The sequence below is a fragment of the Athene cunicularia genome (assembly GCF_003259725.1).
Source record: "Athene cunicularia isolate RWA chromosome 2 unlocalized genomic scaffold, athCun1 chr2_part1, whole genome shotgun sequence".
Taxonomy (NCBI): domain Eukaryota; kingdom Metazoa; phylum Chordata; class Aves; order Strigiformes; family Strigidae; genus Athene; species Athene cunicularia.
The window spans coordinates 2525128-2547791 of record NW_020799095.1 but is presented as its reverse complement, the minus strand read 5'-3'; the positions used below and the strand labels follow the sequence as shown (position 1 = coordinate 2547791).

General features: G+C 46.1%; 1 protein-coding gene across 1 annotated transcript in view; it reads right to left on the bottom strand.

Moving 5' to 3' along the window:
* PTH1R (parathyroid hormone 1 receptor) overlaps positions 1–22664 on the bottom strand; it is a 112895-nt gene that overhangs the window by 53500 nt on the left and 36731 nt on the right. The window contains exon 2 of the mRNA XM_026842025.1: positions 3495–3600. Within this exon, the coding sequence (XP_026697826.1) occupies positions 3495–3600 (106 nt within the window). The remainder of the gene's footprint in view (positions 1–3494; positions 3601–22664) is intronic.

Genomic DNA, 22664 nt, shown 5'->3' with positions numbered 1-22664 from the left:
CCCCCCCCCCCCCCCAAGGTGCTCTTCTCTGTTTATCAACTCTAGAAGGAGCTCAGATGTTCAAGGGCATCATTAATCTGCCTCTGCTGCACATGACAATCACCAGCACAGTGACAACCTTGGCTCAAATTCATAATGGCCCCAATAACCATGACTTCTGCTTTATGGGTGACATCTGCACCTGAAGTTCACTGTGCCACTGTCACATCAGGTGAAACCCTACTCCCTTACCCCCTTTTGCAAGGCAGATTGTTTGACCTTGAAGTCCTCCAGGATGCCATGGAGTAGCTCTGCGTTATTACGGACAGAGCTGGCAGATTGTGCAAACTTGTCAGGGTTTCATGCATGACTTATGGCCATTTACCAACAACACAGGGATAGTTTCTCCCATTTAGAAGACTTCCAGAAACTAAATGTAACACAGGAAAATTGAACCAGGAGTGTGTGTTGCTTCTTGCATTGTGTACCTTGAGACTGGGCTGATTTGTGTCTTTTTTTGGTCACTTTCATTGTTGTTGGGTGTTTTTTGTTTTGTTTTCTTCTTGGCTTGGTTTTTGGGTTTTTTTTGGTGTTTTTTTGTACGTTTGTTTGTTGTGGGTTTTTTCATATTTTAAAGGGGCTAGACTATGACTTTTGCCCTTTGAATACCAGCCAGGCCAATAAATCCTTTCAAGCCAAGGAGTGCACTGCTCCCTGTGATCTGCAAATACGTTTCTCAGCAGGGCTTGCCCCACCTCCAATATAAAATACGTCTCTTCTACACTGACAGAAGCAGCCTTTGGAGTGGGACATTTTCATCACACTGCTGAAAGAAAAATAAAATCCAGGGGCACAGGTTGAGTCTCCAGGACTCAGAAGGCACTGGGAACTGTCAATACAGGAAGGAGCGTGGCTGGCGGCCACAGGGGAGATCTTGTAAAGAGACGAGGTCCTCTGTGCATCTGGCATGGGGACCATTAGTCCACATTGCCAGCAGGTAGACTTGGTATAGATAGAGTGGCACATCAATGCCATGGGCTGCCATTATTATCAGAGGGTCAAACAGACCTGGGCACAGCTCTCTGCCTGCCTGCAGAGGCACTTGATTTCCTTACAGGAAGGGCTAGGTCTAGTAGAGCCAAAATACAAATGCATCATGAGGGATAAGTCTGTCCTACACCACTAAAAATCCAAAGACAGGATAGATAGTGGAGCTGGCAGAGTGGTTACACAACCCAAGTCCTTCACGGCAGTTAGCAGAGTCCTCCTGCCACCCAAATGGGTGCTCCTCAGAAATACTCTGAGTTCTATCACAGGAGACTGCCTGAAGGCTTGGCATGGTCACCCAGGATTGATATTGCTCCAAGCCACAATCACTTCGCCCCTATAAATATTCTCTACAAGTGGGAGGGCTGGTGTATCATAATTGTAAAGACCATATTGTCCTTTCCAGACTTTCTTTTGGGTCAGCAGTGACAGAAGAGGCAATGGGATGAGGCACTCCATCTGGCTGAGAAGGGCACAGACCCATATGTCTTTGGGTGATTAGCACAAATAGAAACCAGGTGCCAGTTCCCGTATCATCAAAGGAGGAAAGAACTGGACCTAACCACTTTTCACCCTAGGCTCTGAAGCTTTTGTGCAAAAACTGAGTTTCTGAGGCTTAGCTAAGCAATTAATTGCATTAAAGCTAACAGTGAAGATGACAGCCTTTTGTTCTGTCACTCCTCGCTCCATAAGAGGATCTAAAACTACCCATCTCCTTTGCCTCCTGCAGCATGAAGGAGCAGACACACTGCAAAATGGAGATCGAGTTAGTCTGTTCACAAATACCCCATAACATTATCATTTCGTGTGTCCATGGGCATCAGTAGTCTAAAATCTGTTGATGGCAGCTCTTCTGCGAAGCAGAAAAATCTTTTACAAATTGCAAAACCCTCTGTCTGCAGTCATGGACTCACTAGACCATCTCAGAGATAGTCTGGCAACTCCCTGCCTTGTTTGTGAAGGGCTAGAGTGAATTCCTAGGGTGTTATGGAGGCACCGCCACTGGAGGTTCCTCCACAACATCTTAAGAAAATGTTTCTTGGGGAAGGCTAAATCAGAATTCACTCTGCCTTTGGATTATTGAACCTCTTGCAGATTAATTTGATTGAACTACCTATTGCTCATTATTGCCTCGAGTCTTTAAAGCCTTGAATATACTGCTGCGAGTATTGACATTGTGATGATTCCTCCTCTTGGCTGTACTATTTGGGATTGGACAGAGATTTACTTTAGAGGATGGAGCCTGAAGTCTGCTTGTCAGTCATCTGCATCTCCCCAGCCCTACCAACACTGTTGCTGACAATTAAGGAGGGAGATCAATACTAAATGCTGACAGTCTCACGGAGTTAGAAAATAGGATGTGAAAGCAAGATCAGCTGGTGATATCACCAGATTCCAAGGTAGGCAGGTGGTCTCTAGTACAACAGAAGGAAATGACTTTGCACACATGTTTTTTAATGAAGTGTTAATTGGACATTGGGTGAACAGGAAAAAGAAGCAACAGAGGATGTGGCTTGAGGTTTTGGCTGATGTAAAGCCAGAGGCCTAAACAAAATGAAAGCTGGGCTTTTACGGCTCCTTGCTGTCATTTCCAAAAGGAGAAGGACACCAGGTGAGCAACTCTGCTCTAAAATCACAGCTGGATTCGAGGACCTTTCCCTCTGCTGGTGATGTCTCCAGGTACTCCCACAGCGATGGCTGTGGGAAGAGAGATCTCTGAGATGCAGCGGAGAAGGTGGGAGGCATTCTGTCTTGTCCCCTTCTCTCAGGCAATAGAGGGACATGGGACAGGATGCCCACCCAGGACTAGCTGGATGGGTGCAGGCTGCCTCAGCATGCAGCCGCAGCACCAGTAATTAACACATGTGAAAATGATGAAAGAAACCAATGGGGGATGATTACTTTGCTGCCCACATAAGAGAGCTTGCTTCTTTCCTTCTTCCTCCAGCCCTATGTCTGGTAGTGATTTTGCAGCCCAAAATAGAAAGGAAGTTTTAGAAACATGCTTAGCTGAGCTTGGACCCATTTGAATAGAATAGAGTGAATGTCAGAGAGAAAGAGAGAAGGTGGAAGGATGTTTTGTTTCCTATACCCTGGTGTCTTGTTGCAAAGGATCTTAGGAGAACTGATGCTTTGCCTGATATTATTCATATCTCCTGCGCATTGTCTGGACTTTTTAGTGATAATGTCTGTAAGCCCATGACCATGACTCTTGCACCCCCCTTGACCCCTTGGCATCTGGAGTTCTGGAGCAGGAGAGAAAGAAGCTGTGACAACTTTGCTTTCCAACACCTTGTGATGAAAGATCTTCCCCACAGCTTAACCTGAAAACCCAATATGTTGGGCCTCCTTCAGCTGCCTCCCTCACACGTTCTGAGCTCTGTGCATGGGGTTGAGGGGAAGGGCTGGAGTTGACCAGAGGGACCCAGCCCCAGCCATGCAGGCTGGGTTGCTGTGGGAACACTCACCATGCACCTTGGGCACCTTGGCTTTCAGGTGTCGTTCGCACTTAGCCTTGGCTTTTAGCAGTAGGAAGATCTGCTCCTCTTTGGTGATGACATCATCAGCATCCACCTGCAGCAATGGGGAGAACCGAGGTTAAACTTAAGCATGCAAAGAAGAGCAGCAGGACACAAACTTCCCAGATAACGCAGGTGATCTGAATGCAAAATCCCCTTTGCATCAGCGGTTTCCTCCACTAGTCTTGCTTGCATATCTCAGTTTGCTCAACGATTAGTGTCCCACCTCTTACAAGATGCCACGTGGAATCATCTGCATACATGTCAAAGGAGGCGCATGCTGCAGTTGTTCAAAATATACACGTGCACACACCGAGTAAGGTAGAAATTTGTGGTGTGGTGTGCCCTGGCTTGCAGGGATGGACCCAAGCATTAAAATTCTTAGTAAATAATATTGTACCAAGGGAAAAGAGTCTGTCAGCATCATCCTGGGCTGATTAGATTTCTCCTCCTGTAAGGCCCACAGAGGTCAAGAGACAAGAAGAGGGGGACAGGGAGGGTGCTTTACTCAGAGCCTGTTTTACCCTCCTGTTTGCTGCTTGCTGATACTCAACCCTCAAAGGCAATTGCTGGTCGTGAAAAAAGTCTCGCTTCATGAAGGTGGCATGTTCCTGTCAGGCATGGGTTGGCCTCAGGGAGCTGAGAGCACAACCGTGGGGAAGGCTTGTTTCACGAATGATTTGGTTGTTATAGTGTACAGAGCTTTGGTCTAATGCAATGCAGCTGCTTTAATTTTCTGCTGTGCCTCTTGGGTATTTAGCTTGTGTGTCCTGCTCAGACATCCAGGACCAGTCCCACTGCCAGATAAAGTCTGGGGTTACAAAGAACTTTCTCTCAGGTCAGTCCCAGCTACACTGGGATGATACTGTCTTTGTTCTTTATTGCTTTTTCCCCCTAGAAGAACAGTATAGTTAACCTTTTCCTACATACATTTTCTGCCCTAGATTTGAATGGGTGATGCAGATTGTACCCAGTAGCTGCTTTGTGATTTGTAGCATAGAAGGGGGTAAGGAAAGTTGTGGACTATGTCCATCTACTGACAAACCTCCCTTGCAGACTCTGACCTGCAGGATCTGACCACCTGTGTGAAAGCTTTGAGGTCTGGGTCGATCCTTGATACTCTGCCAGTCATGGCAGAAGAGTCTCTAGGAGGTCAGGACTGGGAGGGATCCTCCTCCACAAGATCACCCAGAAGCTGGTTTAAAGCACAGAAGACACACGTGTAACGCCTTATAGGGCTCCCGAATTATGGATCAACATCCACAGCCCTAGCCTCAAAATTAAATGATGCAGTAAATTGGGATAAATCACTACTTTTCTCATTCCCTCTGATTCCCTAATATTTGTCTGTCTTGATTAATTGGACTATAAATGCAATGAAAGCAGATGCTGCCTCTCTCTGAATTTGTACAGAACTTGGCACTCACTCATTTGTGAAAACGTAATGTAAACAAGAAGGGCTGCTGTACTGTTTTATAGAAAGCAACATTTTTTTTTTCTTTTTTCTTTTTTTAAACTTATACTGACTGTGCTGGTGAGACTGGCCACTGTAAATCTGTAATGCAAAACCAAGGGTAGTGCTCCACATCCTGATGGATGGAGCAGACCCTAAAAAACGTAATGCATCGTACAGGCAGACAGAGGAAAGAATACAGAACGTTGTGAAGCTGGTGGTGATCTGCAGATGAGAAGAAAACCTGTTGACAGGTTGCAGAAACCCCCCATGGAGGTGGTTGCTCGTTTCAATCCCTCCGAAGGACAGACGGAAGGGGGGTTATATTTCATCATCCTCCCCAAAAGCAGGGCTATTCAGAATTAAAGTTCCTTCATTTGATTTAAGTTAATTAATTTTTGGAAAGCGAGTATGATAAATCACCTGAAAGCCAATCAGTTCTCGAGCAAGACTTACTACAAATAACATAATGGGGGTTAATGAACTCCAGCTTAGAACTCAGATTCAGTTTCCCAGTGTGCTCCTATGGAGAGGAACGGTGGATGTTTGAGCAGCTGGTGTGGTAATGGATATGCAGATGGATAGCTAGATCTGATAAGGGAATTCTGAGTAAAACAGAAGTTAGTTTTTCATGTCCTTGGAAAAAATCCACGCTAAGAATCCTTCAGAAGTGGGAGTTGGTTTCAAAACTGCGTTAATGTTAATGCAAAACAAAGCCATCCTTTTTCCAGATGTTTGGCCTGTTCGCATTTAAGGCAACATCCTGCATTTCAACTCTTTCATTGGAAACATAAAACCTCTGGGTCAAATCCTGCTGTCATTTATGTCTGCACAAACCCTGAGTGATTCCACCAAAGCTAGAGGGGTTAGTCTGGATTTATGATGGCAGAGCAGAATTTGACCTCAGGTGTTTCAAATGATTCATCCCTTGCATGCTGAGTCCTCAGGCTCCTTTGGCATCACCCTCAGAGTAGGACAGCTCCCAGCCAGAGGGATATATGGTCTCCAGACCAGGCACAGAAAAAAAAAAAAAAAAATTACTTCCCAGAAAGGGAGAGAAGTCACTGAGCTCTGTGCCCAGAGCTGGGCAGAATGGCTGGGGCAGAGCTCTGAACTCAGCCCAGATTTTCAGCTTTCCTGAGCCCTGGCTACTGATCTTAAATTTCCAAAATCTGCCAGACCCTTAAAAAAACCCCAACTCCCCATTCTCTCTCCTCCTCCAAAATTGGTTTAAATGCGAAGAGATATATTTAGGACTGGTCTTTCTGTGTTTCAGCTTGGTCAAGGAGGCCAAAACGTGTATGTAAACTTACATATGAGTAAGGATAGAGAATTTCATTAAATCCTGTGACTTGAAGGAGACACTTATTCTAAAGAGATCTGTAGGAAAACTACCCAGTCTGGCAATGCTGCTCCTTTGCTGCTGAATAACTCACATCAAACATCTAAGTGAAACTGGGCTGATAGCTGGTGTGTCTGAACTTGCCGTCCCCTCCTGTCCCCACTTTCCATCCCTTGTCAAACCCCTTGCTGAGACACTTCAGTGTGTCAGCCAGGCTGAAAGCTCTCCAGGGACAGAGAATCCAGTGGTATGCTGCTGCCTGAAATGACTCAGCCTTGGGTTCAAGGGATAATAGGTAGGACAGGGCAGACGCTCAGAGCTGGAAACCATATAGAGCAGCTTTGGACCTGTCAGCTGCTGGAGTACTTTTAACTGTTCGATATCACTTTTTCCTTGCATCTGATTTTCTTGCTCTAGATCTTCGGATCTTAAGACAATGCTGCCCTACTCGTCTTTGCATCCTGGCTGGTCAGAGGTTAAAAAAAACCCAGAGGAACATTTTATTTGCAACACAGATGCACTCATGTTATTAAACATATTTGGATCTGGCTTGGCAAAACTTTGACAACCCATCTCAACACCTGATCCAAAACTACTGTGGGATGGCCTTGCTAAAATCATTAGCAGTTTTGTGTGCCAACTTTTTGGAATCTGAATATCCCTAGGCAGCAAAATGAGTGGCTTCAGATTTTCAGAAGAGCTGAGGTATGAGCTGCAGGGGTGCGTAACAGGTGGGAGCTCCTTCCAGTGAAGCAGCCACTGCTTTGGAGTGAATTTCGATCCCAGGGGTTGGGAGAGGGATAGGTACTGGTATGGTAGGTGTCTGTAAGCTACTGGGTGGTGCAGAAAAAAAGGGGCTACTTAGTCACCATTTTGCAGTATTTGAGACACGTGATGAAGAGAACAAGGTCTAAAAGAAGCAGGATGACGCATGTAAGCAAATCACATCACTGAATTCAGAATAGGAATAGACAAATTATTAATGGACAAACCCATCTGTAGCTGTTAAACACTGTAGCCTGGCTGCACATTTCTGATGCAGGAAGGTCTGAAACTGCTGATCACCAAAAGCTGGAAGGTGGTAACTATAAGAGCTGTCTCTTTCTCTAAACATCCTAAACTGGCAGCTCCTAGGGATAGCCTGTTAGGACAGACTGACTGAATAAGGCTATTTTCATATATATCTATAGGTCCTCTATTTTTCAAAGGCCACAGAAACCTTGTGCCCTACTGAACATCCAGGAGCATACATGTGCACTCAGGATATGGCCCAGTTCGGGATGATCAACACAATCTACTCTGTATTCTCTGCTCCTGCTGTTCAGGACCATGAAAAAATAGGTAAGAGGTGCTGGAAGCGCTTCATCTAAGCGAGCATTTGCGCTGGTTTTGGCTGGGATACAGTTAATTTTCTTTACAGTCCTTACTATGGGTCTGTGCTTTGGGTTTGTGCTGCAAACAGTGTTGATAATAGAGATGTTTTTCTTTATTGCTGAGCAGTGTTTACACAGGGTCAAAGCACTTTGGGCTTCTCACACTGTCCCACCAGTGAGGAGGCTGAGGGTGCATAAGAAGTTGTGAGGGGACACAGCTGGGACAACTGACCTCAGCTTACCCAAGCGATATTCCATACTGTATGAAATTGTGGTCAGCATATAAGCCTGGGGGATGAAGAAAGGGGGGGACATTCAGAGTGATGGCATTTGTCTTCTCAAGTCACCATTATGTGTGATGGAGCTGTCCTGGAAAAGGCTGAGTACCTGCCTGTTGATGGGAAGAGGTGAATGAATTCCTTATTTTGCTTTACTTATTGAACTGTCCTTATCTTTACTCACGGGTTTTCTCACTTTTACCCTTCTGTTCTTTTTCCCCATCCCACCAGAGGGGAGCAAGCAAGCAGCTGTGTGGGGTTAAACCACAACAGTACTGCAGTGAGAACTCCCCAAGATTTGCATATTCAATATTTCACTCATCTTTTACCAAGAATCTTTGCTATGAGCCCACTCATTTGCAGCCCAGCCACCTCTCATCCTTTCCTTCTGGAGACACTCATCAGCCAATACAAAGGAACAAACATCGTATGTGCTTGCCAACATAATACCTGCCTTGCTGGCTAACCAGGGGCATCCAGGCTGAGATTCACCAATCTGAGACATTCTCCCAGAGTTCCCCTTATAGCCACTGAGTATTTAGATACAGGGATCTGCTGAAATTTATTCCATTCTCAACCCATCACCTAAAATAAATCAGGTTGGCTATGATGATTTTTTTCCCCCTAGTTTTATACTTTGGGCAGCTGGTGATGGAGTAATTGGTCACGTTAGCAGCAGTGAGATCTATAGAGTTTAGGAGCAGAGTTTTTGCTCGCATGGGCTCTTGGAGCAAGAGAAGCATCTGAGGGAAGACAGAAGTAGTGTCACAGACAGTACATCTCCCAGATCCAACTGTTTGGAAGTATGAGGTCATCATGCCCCTGTAGAAGTCAATCACTCTAAAAGACCTGACAGAAAATACCTTTTCATGAGCCCTCCCTAACTTGCTTCATCATAAATTCCTGCACTGAGCTTGCTTGGCATCAAATTTATACAAGCTCCAGGGATGCAGCCAGGCTGGGCACTACACAGGTAGGTGCAGAAGGACCACCTTGCCCTTCACTCCTGCTGTTACAGACTAGGTACAGCTGGAAGGGATGGGGGATCCTCCCTGACCTCCCCAGTTTTGCAATCAAAACCCATCTGCTACTCTTTCTCAATGTTTATCACCTCTCAGCTTCCCAGCACTGCTTTTTGCCAGGAAAAAAAAAAAAGTTCCTTGTGGGGAAAAGATCTAGGAATTGTTTTTTTCTTCCCCCTTGTTCAGAAAAAGTAGAAATGCAGTGCAGGAGGCAGGCCAAGCAGGGAAGGGTGAAATGACAACGCTATCCAGAGGCTGTTAAATCAGTTTTGGTTCAGCTTTTTTTTCCCCTTTCCTTTGCCCCCAGAGGAGGCCATGGGGTAATTATGATAATGTTTTCTGGTATTTCCATTTCATTGGCTGGTCTCCCAGCCACTAAAGTAAACCCCAAATCTCAACGGGGAGGTCATATTCATCCTTGTTTATGGGACTCATTTTCAGAAATAACACTATCCTTTTTGTGAAACTTCCCTGGCAGCAGCTCAAAAACTAGCTGAAGGCAAACAGATTCCTTGGTCAGGGTTGAGAGCATCACAGCCACTCAACGGACCCAAGGCAAGGGACTGCTGGTGATCACCATCGTGGACAGCAGTAGGCCAGGTAATCGCTGGTGTGAAGCAGAAAGTGGGTGCAGGCAGGAGGGGGACTCAGGAGAAAGAAGGGAAATGTGAAAATGAAAGCATAGGTGCTCGTGATATGGAGGGAAAAGGGAGGTGGGTCCTAGGGGTGTGGCAACACAATGAGACATTGGTGGAGCCAGCCATGCAAGTCACATCCCAAACCAGCCCTGCTGATTTTGGTGATCACCTCTGGAAGGGTGATCGTAGTGCTGTGTTTGTGAGGAGTGAACCTGATGGACTGGGGTGAGGACGCAGAGACCAACAATTAGTTGACTTTGAGGAGCATGACAAAACTTTTTGAAGGTTTTCTTCTAATAGTGCCTTAGGTGAGCTGGGTGAAGGGTCTGACTGAAACACCAAACAAAGCAATAAAAGGTCATAAACCAAGTTATTTTTCTGCAACAGAGACTGCAACTGAGCTGAGGGCATGAACGGGAAGAAAATTAAATTGGAAGTTCATTACAGCCTTGCTAATGGAGCAACCCCTCTCCTAAACTCCATAAGGGTCAAGATTGCTGTTAGAATTAGGAGATTAATCTAATCAAGTCTAATCCTAGAATCCTGGAATGGTTTGGGTTGGAAGGAACCTTAAAGATCATCAAGTTCAACCCCCCTGCCCCGGGCAGGAACACCTTCCACTAGCCCAGGTCGCCCAAAGCCCCGTCCAACCTGGCCTTGAACCCTTCCAGGGAGGGGGCAGCCACAGCTGCTCTGGGCAACCTGCTCACAAGAAATAATTCCTTCCTACATTTAATCTAAATCTATCCTCTTTCAGTTTAAAACTGTTACCTCTTGTTCTTTCCCTACACCCCTGATCAATAGACCCTCCCCATCTTTCCTGTAGCACCTTTAAGTCCTGGGAGGCCACTCCAAGTTCTCCCCAGAGCCCCAACTTTCTCAGCCTGTCCTCAAAGGGGAGGTGCTCTACCCCCCCAGTCATCTTCACGTCATCTTCTGGACCCACCTGAGCAAGTCCATGTTCTCTGGGGGCCCCAGAGCTACTCTAAAATCACACCTGCAGCTGCCACGGGTGAGCATACCTCTACTGATACCAGAGCATCAGACTGAGCTGAAGGCAAAGTGGTATTGATGCCAGGCATGCAGACAAGGGTGGCAGAACTAAATAATGCCACAGAGTAGGGATTTAGCTGCCTTTGGCAGGAACTGGGTCAGTCAGTAGCTCGTGGTGATGGGGAATTGCTCAGAAGCAAGAAAAGGTGGCAGGGTGGAGGTATTTGGGAACACAAGGCATTGCATGAGGTTGATCAGTAGTGAGTTGGCAAATGGGAATCGAGGTCCTGAGCCCTGCTTTTATAAATGGAATTGCCTTCCTTTAGATGAGAGAGGATGGATTCTCTCAATTATTTTTGTGATGGGGTTTAGATATCTAGTTTGTCTTCTCTGTTTTCCTACACTTCTGCAAGTGAGTGCTTCTACAAGCCCTACAACTCCCAGCCACTGGGCCTGGCTGGTTTACTCAGGTCCAGATGAACCCTGGCAAGTATGGAAGGACCAGGGATCTGTATGTGCTGTTTTGGACAAAACATACCCTGTGCGATCTCTGTTACTGGGTCTGCTGCCAGTCCTAGAGCCAAGTAGGATCTGTCAGGCTGCAACTCAGATAGTGATTAACTGTGCCCCAAGTCTGGCTGTGTTTCACGGAAGAAATACAGGTATGCTTGTGATTTGTTGGAATTACATGCTGTCTTTTGCAGTCACTCAGGGCACATGCTCCTTGTCAGGCAAAACTCCTTGTTGCGTTCAGAAGGCGATCGTGACCCTACCACTTGACTCTGGAACCTGACACTTCAGTCAAAATACATCCCTTGCTCCCTAAAAGCTGCTCTGGACTTGTGCTTGGACTGTGAGTGTCTGGCACTTCATATTTCAGTGATGGCTTACAACATGGAGAGACAGAGTAGAATAAATACAGATAAATGGTTGTTATTATTACTCTCTTCTACTTTGGGCAATGCTGTATGTGTCCGCAGCCCAAATAATCTAATTCCTTTTCTTAATTTTCTGCTACCTCTCTACTTCTTGCCCTCTGCCTGCCTGCATGTTATCAGTACCTTGGCATAAAAACCATACAAAACAAACAAACAAAAAAATCTACTGGGGGCAATTTGTTGCAAAGAGGAGCTAGCTAGGGGGGTGAGCAGGATGTGGTACTTGTTCTGCCCTGAGGGATTTAATTTAATTGAATAGGCATTATTTCCAACATTAGGGGGAAAAAATGTGCTTCAAAACCTATTTCCTTTCAGGTTAATGCTGGAAAGACTTAAAAATAAATAAAGCTGAAGTGCCAGTTGGCCCGGCTAGAGATCCAGTAGTGAAAGCAGCAGAGGCATGACCCACTGCCAGCAGCTAATCACAAAAGCTATAGAGCTGTGGCTTGCTCGGAGTGGTGAAAAGGATGGGGGGAGGAAGGTCGTTTTGTAGCAGGACACACTGGACTCATGGACAGGCCAGGTCCAGGCATGAGAAAGCAGATTTGAAGCATCCTCTGCTGCTGGGTTTGCAGCTCCTGTGTGCTGCTGCAGCAGGACTGGTGTCTCTTCCTCTCAGCCAGCTGCATATGCTTTGCTCAGCGCATGCATGGGGAGGGTACAACAGCAGCAAGGAGTAAGTCTCGGGGGCGATAAGCATCAGATTTACCCACCTATTGTGGGACTAGACATGAGCCTAGCAAGAACTCCTGTTCTTATCCCTGAGCTCTGCTGTGCACCATGATGGACAAGCACCCATCTCTTTCTCCCCCTGCCAAATATCACACAAAGTGAGGCTGCAATGATGGCAGGAATTCAGATGTGAGAGCTCAGGCAGGTGGGTGCTGAGCTGAGCTCTCTGCACTGCTGTCCTGCCACGTGAAGCAATGCATGTGTCAGTCCCTCACTCCACTCAGAGGGTGGAAATCAACCTCTCGAGATGCCTTTAACTCCTTTTAAACATTGAACTTGTAAGCACCAGAATGAAGCAATCGATTCCAGAGGGTGTGAAGATACAAGGGTGAAAGGAGGTGGAGACCCAAGAGGCACCCAGATGAAGAAGAGGGTGTGGGGGGGAAATAGTTGATGTGAAGGGGAAGAGCTGGTTGGATCCTGATGAAATAGGACTCTGGCCACAAGCTGGTGAAGCACTGAGAGGTTGGTGCACAGGCTGCTCTGCCCTCTACCTGCTTTCCCTTGCCTCCCAGAAGGTAAATGAAGTTGGTGGTTTTGCCTTAAACCCTTGACCACATCGTGTATCTGCTCTGGCCAGCCAGGTTCCAAGGACCCTGCCCTGCAGCTGCAGAAAGCTGAATAACCTCACGCTGTGTTCAGGTCTGTCGCAGCCCTTCCCATGGGTGTCCTCACAAGGCTGGCTGGTCCCTGCTCTTCATCCTACTCTCAGACCCAGATCTCCCATGTCTAGGAGGTGCCTACAGCCTTTTGAGGAGCCTGTCTTCCTGTTTCTCAGTGCCTCGTTGCCCTGTAAGGAGAAGGACACACTGCTACTCTCAATCATCAATCCTCCCTCTCTGCCCATATACAACAGAATTCAGGTGTCAGCACCGTTCTGCCATGAACGCTACAATAAGAAAAATGCCAGTGAATGGGAAGAGGAAATGTAGGCATGGAAAGACGCTAGGCAGAATTGGGAATGTTGAATCCTGTCACTGTTTCTTAAGGAATAGTACAGGCTGAGCTGTCTCCTTGATCCCATTTGCTCTCACTTTGTCTTGGGGAAGCCTGATCCTTCAAACGGGACGAGAAGAGTGGGAAGAAAATCTGCCTGATCAAAGCAGACTCACGATAGCTCATCCCAAATGAATGTAACCGATTAAAACATGGATGTCTACTGCATTTATGACCATATGGCAAAAAATTCCTTTGGGATGGAGCGATACCATGACAGCAATAGAAGAGGACCTTTATCATCCTTGTCACTTCCAAATTCTTCCAGTTCATCTCCTGCATGCGTCTTCTTCCTTAGGCATCCTGGCATGCTAATGCCTCTATTACTACGTGATCTCATGATTTATGGTCAGCACATATTATTTATCAAGAAGTGACATCTATGATGCATTTCCAGGACCTGGAGTTTTAGGAGAACATCTGTCTCACCAAAAATGATTGTCTGCTTTCCTGCTTTACACCCCTGGAGCAAATCAGGTGTAGCCCAAGAGGCTGAGCTATGAAAAAAATTCTTCCAAGCAGGGAGAAAATTCACCACAACTGCTTATCAGTGCTGCCCAAGCAGAGGTGGTCTTCCCAGTGATTAGAAGATGGAGCTGGTGTAGAGAGGCCAGTAGTAACTAGTACTGATCTGAGTTATATTTTTGGATTGTAAATAGCACACATCACACTTTGCGCTGGTGCAGCAGGATTACTGTAGTCAGGAGTGATTAATACCAACCTAAAGCTAATGTCTAAAATATTCAGATGAATCACACCCTGAAAATGCCAGTTCACCCCTCTGACTAGAGTGGGTCCAGAGAAGGACTTGCTCAGCTGTAGACATCCACACCTCTCCAGATCTCTTATGTGAGATGAGACAAATGCTATCCTGAACTTCTCAGCTGGGTGTCTAAACTTGAGATCAACCCAGTCCAAGGACTGTGTCCTCTGCTTAGACCAAGGCAGGGCCTGCAGGCTTAAACCCAAGTTAGAAAAGCAGGTCTCTGCTCTCTGAGCTGCCAGAGATGCAAGATTGCTCCTTGGGACCTACTTTACAGCTGAACATGATGCCTGACCCTCCTATGACTTGGAGGTCCCCTTGTTCATTGCTGATGGAACCCTCTATCAGTGCTCCACTGGTTGAAATATTGGGAGGACTGTAAAGAAAGCAGAGGTCACTCTGACATTGTGTTTTGATTTGTCCTGGCTCACACCCATGCCTTTCTCTCATCTGCAAGGGATGATACAAAGAAGTATGCTGTAAGACCCCGCATTTCTCACCATGTGAGTCCAGCTACAATGCTGGCTTCTCACTTTCTCTTTCCCTCTTAGTCTTTTAAAACAGTTTGCTTTGGTTTCATACCTTGCTGTCTACAATGATTGTTTCACAACTAATAAGGCTGTAAGGCTTGATTTCTGCCCTTTCTTTTTCCTTTTACATTTTATTTTGTCTTGCAAAACAAGAGTCCAAAAGTCCATGGAAGGAGTTCTCGTGTGAAAATGGACACCTCTGTCCTCCTTCCCATGCTCCTACCACAGAGACAAGGAGGATCATCTGAGTACAGACCCTGTGGTCCTGAAATTCTTTTAGGAGATTCTGTTTCAGTTATGTGACAGATAATGTCACTTGGACAGAGCATCAGAAGGGATGTATTTTTCTTGATTCTTCATGAGAAAGTTCAACTCCTTCCCCTGTGCCTCTCCAGTTTTCTTGCACCTCTCAAAACCAACTCCCGTGTTTAGTTTTATCTCCTGGTTCTTAAAGCTTCAGGTCCTGATTTTTATTTTTTTTTTATTTTAAAGCCTTTCTAGGAATATCCTTCCTGGATGAGGGAACTGGAATTCAGTCTTTTACTCAAGTACTCAGAATTGTCCTCAGACAAGACAGATGGCTGCAGTCAGCTGAGCCAAGTATGCAAACAGAGCTTTCTTAATGCGTTCTGACACATATTCCTTTGTTATCGTCATATTGTGGAAAGTACCAATAGGAAGTGCAGGAGAAAGATCAATATCAAATCATAAGATTAGAGCTCTAGAAAAAAAAGAGTACTTTTAAATTTTATTTCTCATACTATCAGCAAAAGAGCTGGGGGTTATAAAGCACAACATGCCATGTGGAAGGGTGTTTGGGAGGAGGACACCAACAGCCTTTACTCAGCTCTCCAAACTACGCAGAAATGGGATTCTCTTCATTTCACAACTAACTACCAATGCTTGTCTGAAACCAGGTCAATATGATTAATAACAGTTAAAAGAAATGTCTCCAAGTAAACACTTACTATTAAATAGTAAGAATTAATTACCTATTAATAACTAGTAATACTAACAAAAAACATTCTGGTGACTTTTGTCTGTGAGTACTAATAATTGGTGTGCCACTGTCACATCTCAGCAGTCTTTAGACGCTCAAAATTAGACAAATTAAGGCAAAATACAGATTCGTGTATAGAAATAATAAATATTGTATATACTCATCCAAACACACACGTATAAATATTGTATATACTCATCCAAACAGACACGTATAAATATCTTAGTTTTTCTTTCAAATCAAGCCAAAACAACCTTTCCCTATATTGCTTGTGAAATAGTCATTAAAATATTAACTATAACATTATTAAAAATCCCCTCAGGTGCAGCTGTATAGGGAAAATGTTATTCTTCCTATTATTTGCCACAGAAGTGACAAGAATCCCAATTTTTCTTAGTGCAGAGGTCAGAAAATCAGATATCCCCAGTAAATCACACTTTGTTTCTCCAGCAAGATGCATGGATGGTCCCAGTGTCAGGCTACTCTGGTTCTCTAGCCATGCCCAAAGGCACAGCCACTCCTCTTTGTGTCAGAGTTGGTATTTCAGGATAAAAGTTTTGGATCCAGTGACCGATGGAAAGTTTTAAAGAACATCTCTGCATTGCTCTGCATTCGTTTATGGTAGAGCAGTGTCCTTACTGCCACCAATTGCTGGGAGCTGGGACGTGGAGAGATAAGAGCTAGTGACATCTTACCTAAAGCATCTAAAACGCAGTCATGTCATTGGAACTTGACACTTGGGGTCTCGTTAGAAGAGGAGAGAAATAAACAGTTTTAGGGAGTTGCTGTTCTGCTCTGCATTAGAACTTTGATACCAGGATGAGACAAATCATGCTCTGGACTCTGCTAATAAGGTTGGTTATGCTTCCACTGACTCTAAAAGAAGCCTGGGGTGAATTCAGCCTGAAGAAGCTAAACCACATCCCCTGTAAGTCACATCAGTCCCCAGTTCACTGTCTGCCACCAGTGATCGTGTAAGTACCACGCAGCATGCGAAGGTTTAAGCCTGGACTCTCCTCTCATGACCTGCTCCCTGCCAGAGCTGGATGAAGCTCACCAAGCAGCCCTGAGCTCTCTTCTGTAATGCCCAGGTTAGTGGGGTAAATCAACCTAACCAGTATGTTGTTACTGGCAATGGCCCTCAGCACTGTACTCATCCTACAGGACTGATAGCATCCAGACTGGATCTGGAGACCAGTTAATAACCTCATGGAGTAGTGTGGTGGGTTGGATCTCATCCTCTGTGCATCCTCCCTGCTTGTTTCCTCTAAGGATGCTGCTCTGGAGCTGACAGTGTGATCAGCTCCGCAGTGTCATTTTGCAAAGGTAAAATTATTTTGCTTTGGGTAACGGTGGTTGTCACACACAGCACAGTCTGGAGGAGCAATCTGGGTTCACCTGTCTAGCCTGCTTCAACCATCAGTTTTCCTTGTATGTGTAGAGCAGCTCCATCATGGGTTGCCATCTACAAGAAATCCTTTAAGGGCAATTATCAGTACTACTGTCAGTAGTCCACTCATCTTTCCAAGGCTCCCAAGCTTGCAGAGGAATGAAGGGAGGACAGAGCATCCCGAGCAATCAGATCCCTTTCCTATTGCCCAAATGCTTTGAGATTCAAGGAGTGAGCTGATGCCACGGTTTGTGCCGAAAGGGACCATGCAGTCCCTCGTTTCCTGTGTTCCACTGAACAACTGCATGGCCATGGGGTGAGTTAGATCTGCAGTCTGCTCTGATTCAAACATCTTACTTTTGAGGAAGGGATTGGTTGTTTTCTTGACAGAACATAGGTTTCAACAGTTCAGGTTGTAAGGGACCTCAGGACCTCAACTAGTTCAAACTACTGTTCAAAGCAGGGTAAGCAATGAGATTGGATAACCAGGATTTATGCAGCCAGGCCTTCAAAATTAATTACACTGCAAATACATAATGCAGAAGAAGAGGGGGGTAGGAAAAGGGTGGGCAGGGAGATAACCCCTTCAGCATCAGCCTGAGCTCATGCCCAGTTACGTGTGTGTTGACATGGAAGAGCTGGTGTTATTGTCTAGGAAAACCAGACCCTTCTGCTACTAGGGTCCAGTTAGGGAAATCCCTTCTTCCTTTCTCAGTTTCCCCTCAGCAGGCTTGTGATGATGATGTTGGTCAGCCATATGGGTCCTAGTGGAGTTCACATGGCTGATAAATACAATATCACAATTATGCTTGATTAATGAGATTTCCTGGAAGCAACATCCAGGGCTGCTGTCCCTCTTATCTGGGTAGCATCGACAAAGCTGCCATACACAGTTGAAAAAGAAGAAAAGAACCAATATTTGATCCAGTCTCTGAACCTTCACCTTCCTCCTCCTGCTCTCTCTTGATTTTTTTTCATATTTATCTCTAATTGACAAACCATCTTCTTATAGCTCCTCTGCACTCATGATCCACCATCCTGGAGGTGTTACCTGTCAAAGAAGAGTTTCTGTGTGAATGTGCATGTGTGAAGGACTTGCAAAAAGTCTCTCAAAAACTGGAGGCTGTGATACCCTCCTTTGGACCTGAGTCTGTCCTGAATCTGAAATCAGAGCGTGAGAATGGGAATTCGTTTCCTGAAGATCAATTAGGTTCTTAAACCCCTTTCTTGATTAAGTAATGCTGGATGGTTTTGGGGTAGGGAGGGGAACCCTGTTCTTACGATGGGGTTGGTCCTCCTGGCTTGAAGTGAGACATGACTCAAAGCCAAAATACTTCTTGTCCCCAGTTTGAGCAGGTCCTAGCTGACTGATATCAGCCACGGGGCTGATCAGGCTGGGTTTCAAGTGGTGAGGGATATAATGCTATGGGAGACCCGTGGTTATGGGTCCTTCAGAGGTGTCTGCTTTGCAGAGGAGCTAAGCAGATGCAAGAGCATGTTTTCTTGGAGGGTCTTTAACCACATGGATAACTCCTAGGGGTAGAAAAACCCTTATGCTCTCGGAGGATGCCTATCAAGGCAATAGCTCATACACTAAAGCATTTTGCTGTGATCTTGACCAAACCCCAACCATTACAGCTACCCAGGATGTAGGATTTACAGACAAATCATGAAAAAAAATGTAGCATAAAGCTGATGACCCAGGGAACATGGTGTTTAAGTCCTCTACACCTGACCAGGGATCTCACTGCTGGTCCCCCCCTTCTCCTCCTGTGGTGGCTCAGCTCCATGACCTGAGATCCCAGCAAGGGAGGCTCCAGTGCTGCATGTGTGCGAAACTAATACCAAAGAATTTGTCTCTCTAGGACAAGCAATTCTGTTTCCAAAATAAACGTCCTTGTCCTTCTCACAGGAAATGCTGGGACTTTGGACCAGTACCAGAGGGAGATGAGGTGGACAGTAGCCCACCACCACCAGCAGTAACCCCAAACTGCTATGCTTTTTGCTGGGCTATGAACAGACTCTGAGGAAATACTTGCGAAGCACTGGGGAGACTGGATGCTGTCACCCCCAAGACCCCATCCACAGTGCCAATCCTGACTCACAGCAATCCTCCTAACAACTGCTGAATCCCCATGGACAGCCAAGCAGTCAGGTGCCAAACGAAGCATCCTCTTTGGCATGCATGATCTGAGCCATGGACCTATTTTAGCAGTGAGGTCAGGTCCTGCTTGAAAGACAGCCCTGACAACACTGAGTCCTCTCTTTTTTTTTTTTCTTTTGAATACATATGTCAAACAAACTCACGGTCAGGTATTTCAAGGCCCAGTTGTTGCTGGCTGCTGGATTTGGCTTTCAGGCAGTGGCCAGACAGTGATGTATCAGCTGCCTCCATCTCCTACGGATCTCCAGAGTTGGGAAGCAAACCCTGCTGAGATGTCACTTCAGCATTTCCCTAGCTGTAGATACAAGATCAGATTGTCTTTCTTGGTGCAACCACATGCATGTAAAGCAGCTAGGAAGCAATCTCTGTCAGCAAAGGATCCAAAACTCTGGATACAAAGCGCATGGCCCTGTATGTGTTGTACGTTTATCAGACCTGAGGTTGTCAGTCAATCCCAGCTGGAAATTACTTTTCCAGATCTGTTGTACAGGATCCTCACTCCCAGGCTTAAGACTTGCTATTGCTTTTTTACCCTCCGAGATTTCAATATGCTGATGAGATTTAATGGTTATTCCAGAGACCTATGAGGATTTCTTAACAGGCAGTTGTGTAGGCTGCTGCTCAACTAAAGGAAAAGGAAAAGCCCAGCTGGTGATGCTTTTGTGTAGCATCATCCCTAGTATGCCTCAACCAGATCATCACCACTGAAAAAACTCAAGGCAGAGCTGAGGAGCATCTAGAAAGGAGGGAGATCGGTCTGGACAAAAGAGAGTGATGTGGAGAGCAATGCCAGACTGTAAAATGAAGTACATCATGCTCTAGGATCAGCTGACTCCACGGACTAGGACTCCATATAAAGGTACTACACTGAGGGCATCCCCACTTCATCATCTGAATCCCCTTATATCCCACCTGCCCCTGCAGTCATGGCACATTCCTCATGATTCTCAAGCCTAGAACAGCCTAGTATTGCCATCCAAAAGGGAGATAAGGTGTGGAGGTGACTCCAAGTTCAGGCAGCCCATAAGGGCACTTAAGCACGGTCAGAATTTGGGAGCACACGCGGTGTCGGGCAGCTCCCGGCACTGAATGACAGGCGTGATACTTTTACAAATCTATCTGTAGATAGAATCTATATCACTGGGAGTTTTCTCCCCCCAGGCACAGCAAACATTTTCACCTTTTCTTGCCTTATCTGTTTTGACTATGTCTAACATTTTCATGCATATATGTCTCACCAGGGGAGGGAATGGTGAAAGGAGAGGAAAAGGACCGATTTCAGAGAAGAAAGCTGCAAGGAGCAGTAACAAGCTGCAGAAATGTTAAGCTGTCTTCCACTGGTGTAAGGAGGAGCTCTGATTGCAACAGGAATGAGAAAACCGCTCTTGCACCCCAAATTGCTGATCCACTGGCAAATTTTCAGCCTTTTTCCTTGAGGGCTTGATTGAATTTCCAATCCATCTGCTTCAGGTCATGCTGTGATTTACTACTTTTTTGCCTTTTTTTTTTGGTTTGTTTGGTTTTTTTTCTCCTTCCAAAACATCAACTCTTCACCTTACAGCAGGCTGATGAGCCTCATCAGTGATCAAGCACAAGATCACACCATGGCCCCATGCAGCCCATGAATTCTGCGAGGGAGGCAGTCTTGGCACACCTTCCCTACTGTATCTTGGAGACCTGGGATGCCACAAAGCCTTTAGGTCAGGCTAACCTGCTCCTTTCCAGAGCTCTGTGCACATTTTTCTCTCTCAGTGCCAGACATCCAGATGTGTCCAGCCCCCAGTTTCAGCAATTCCCCAGCCAGAGACACACACAGATGGAACAGAGACGCAACACTTATCTGGTTTGATGCAGCCCTCTGTTTTTGTCTCCTATCTGGGGAAGAAGTCAGCTAGAAGCTAAATTAATTCTTCCAATCTTTGATGTCCATAAAGGGACTTGGTGGATGCTCCTGAGATGTTTCTGCTGCAAATGGACAATCCCACATCCCTCAGCACGCTGCCCCAGTGCTAAGGTTTCAAATTTACTCGTGCCAGGTCACGTCTGCTGGTGAGATGCTACCACATATGGACCGCAGGGAGACGAGGAATTCATGCCCTGTGCACGCTGTGCCAAGGCTGTGGGCCAGGCAGGTACGGGCTGGATGCCATCTCCCCCTCTGCACTGCGTGTGCCAGCAGCCACAATCAAAAGCAGAGAAACCTCGGTGTCTCAGACAGCTCACAGCAAAGTGGCAATATCTGTTCTCTCTGGGGTGCACCTCCGTGTACCCTTCTGGGGGGGACATGCTGAGCAGCATGGCTGGTGGCTGAGGTCGGGTACTAGTGAGTGATGGCAACATAGGGTTAAGGCACATCAAAGGCAGATGCCAGCATGGGTTTGGTCAGGAAAACAGTCCCTCAGTGGGGGTAGCTGCCATGGTGGGGATCAGGCTGCTGTGACTATGGTGTGCCCATAAATGTATGTCAAGGGGCTTCCTATCATTTAAGTTTAGAGGTCAGTGTGGAGAAATAAACATTTCCAGGGTGCGAGGGATCACCTCCTGAACTAGGTATCACCCAAATAAAGCCTGTTTGTCTGCACTGGTGGTCGGCTATCCAACTGTGTCTGAGCATCTCTGCAACCACAGGAAGGATATTGGTTATGGACCTCATCCAGAGCAGAACGTGTTCTTCCAGCCAAGTGGTAGAGAATTACGCTTAGGAAAGATGCTATGGGTCTGCATGGGTGAATCAGACTGTCCAACACTGTTCTCTGCCCCTGAGGTGCATGGGACAATCCACGTTCTTGCTGGCAAACTCTTGCACCCTCTAAAAGAGGATGGCTGCAGCCAAACTGTCACATAGGAACAATGCGTGATGCGCAATGATTCTGAGCGAGGGAGAGGGTTCTTTCACCCAGGTGAAAAGTATTCAAGGAACCATGCTCAGCGTTTAGTGTCCAAGATGATAGCCATGAACCCAGAGCCAAGACCCTTTCTAGATTTATATATATAACTTATAGCGGTAGTCGCTGGGTCTCAGTCACTGCTTTTCCAGAGCTGAAATCAGAACTGCAGTGTCCAAAAGCAGGAAGCTGTGAAAAAGAGAGTCCAGGATAGTCTGGTTTGTTCTCTATTGAAAATATTTTTAGTACATGGAGGTTTATTCTTCATTCTGAGTTCTTACAGCAAGACAGAGGTTCAGAGCCACAGCACAACCAAGATCTGCAGCTGCCTAGATGAGTGCTGAGAGTTTAAATACTGTTGTGTATCCAGGACCGGTATCTAAATTGATTGGGGGGATTCAGTACAAACTACAGACTCCTGGCAGGAGAGGACATGTGAATTACTGTGGCTTGTGTAGGGTGCTTGGGGTGGCCAGCCCTCTGAGACAGGCTGCACACAATCCCATTGCTTTGATGCTAGTCTGAACTTCTCCTTGGCTGCACATAGGCAAGTGCAAACAGACATTCAGAGCAGGAAAGGGAGGATGATGGGGAGGGGGGGGGGGTGTTGCATGAATTGGGG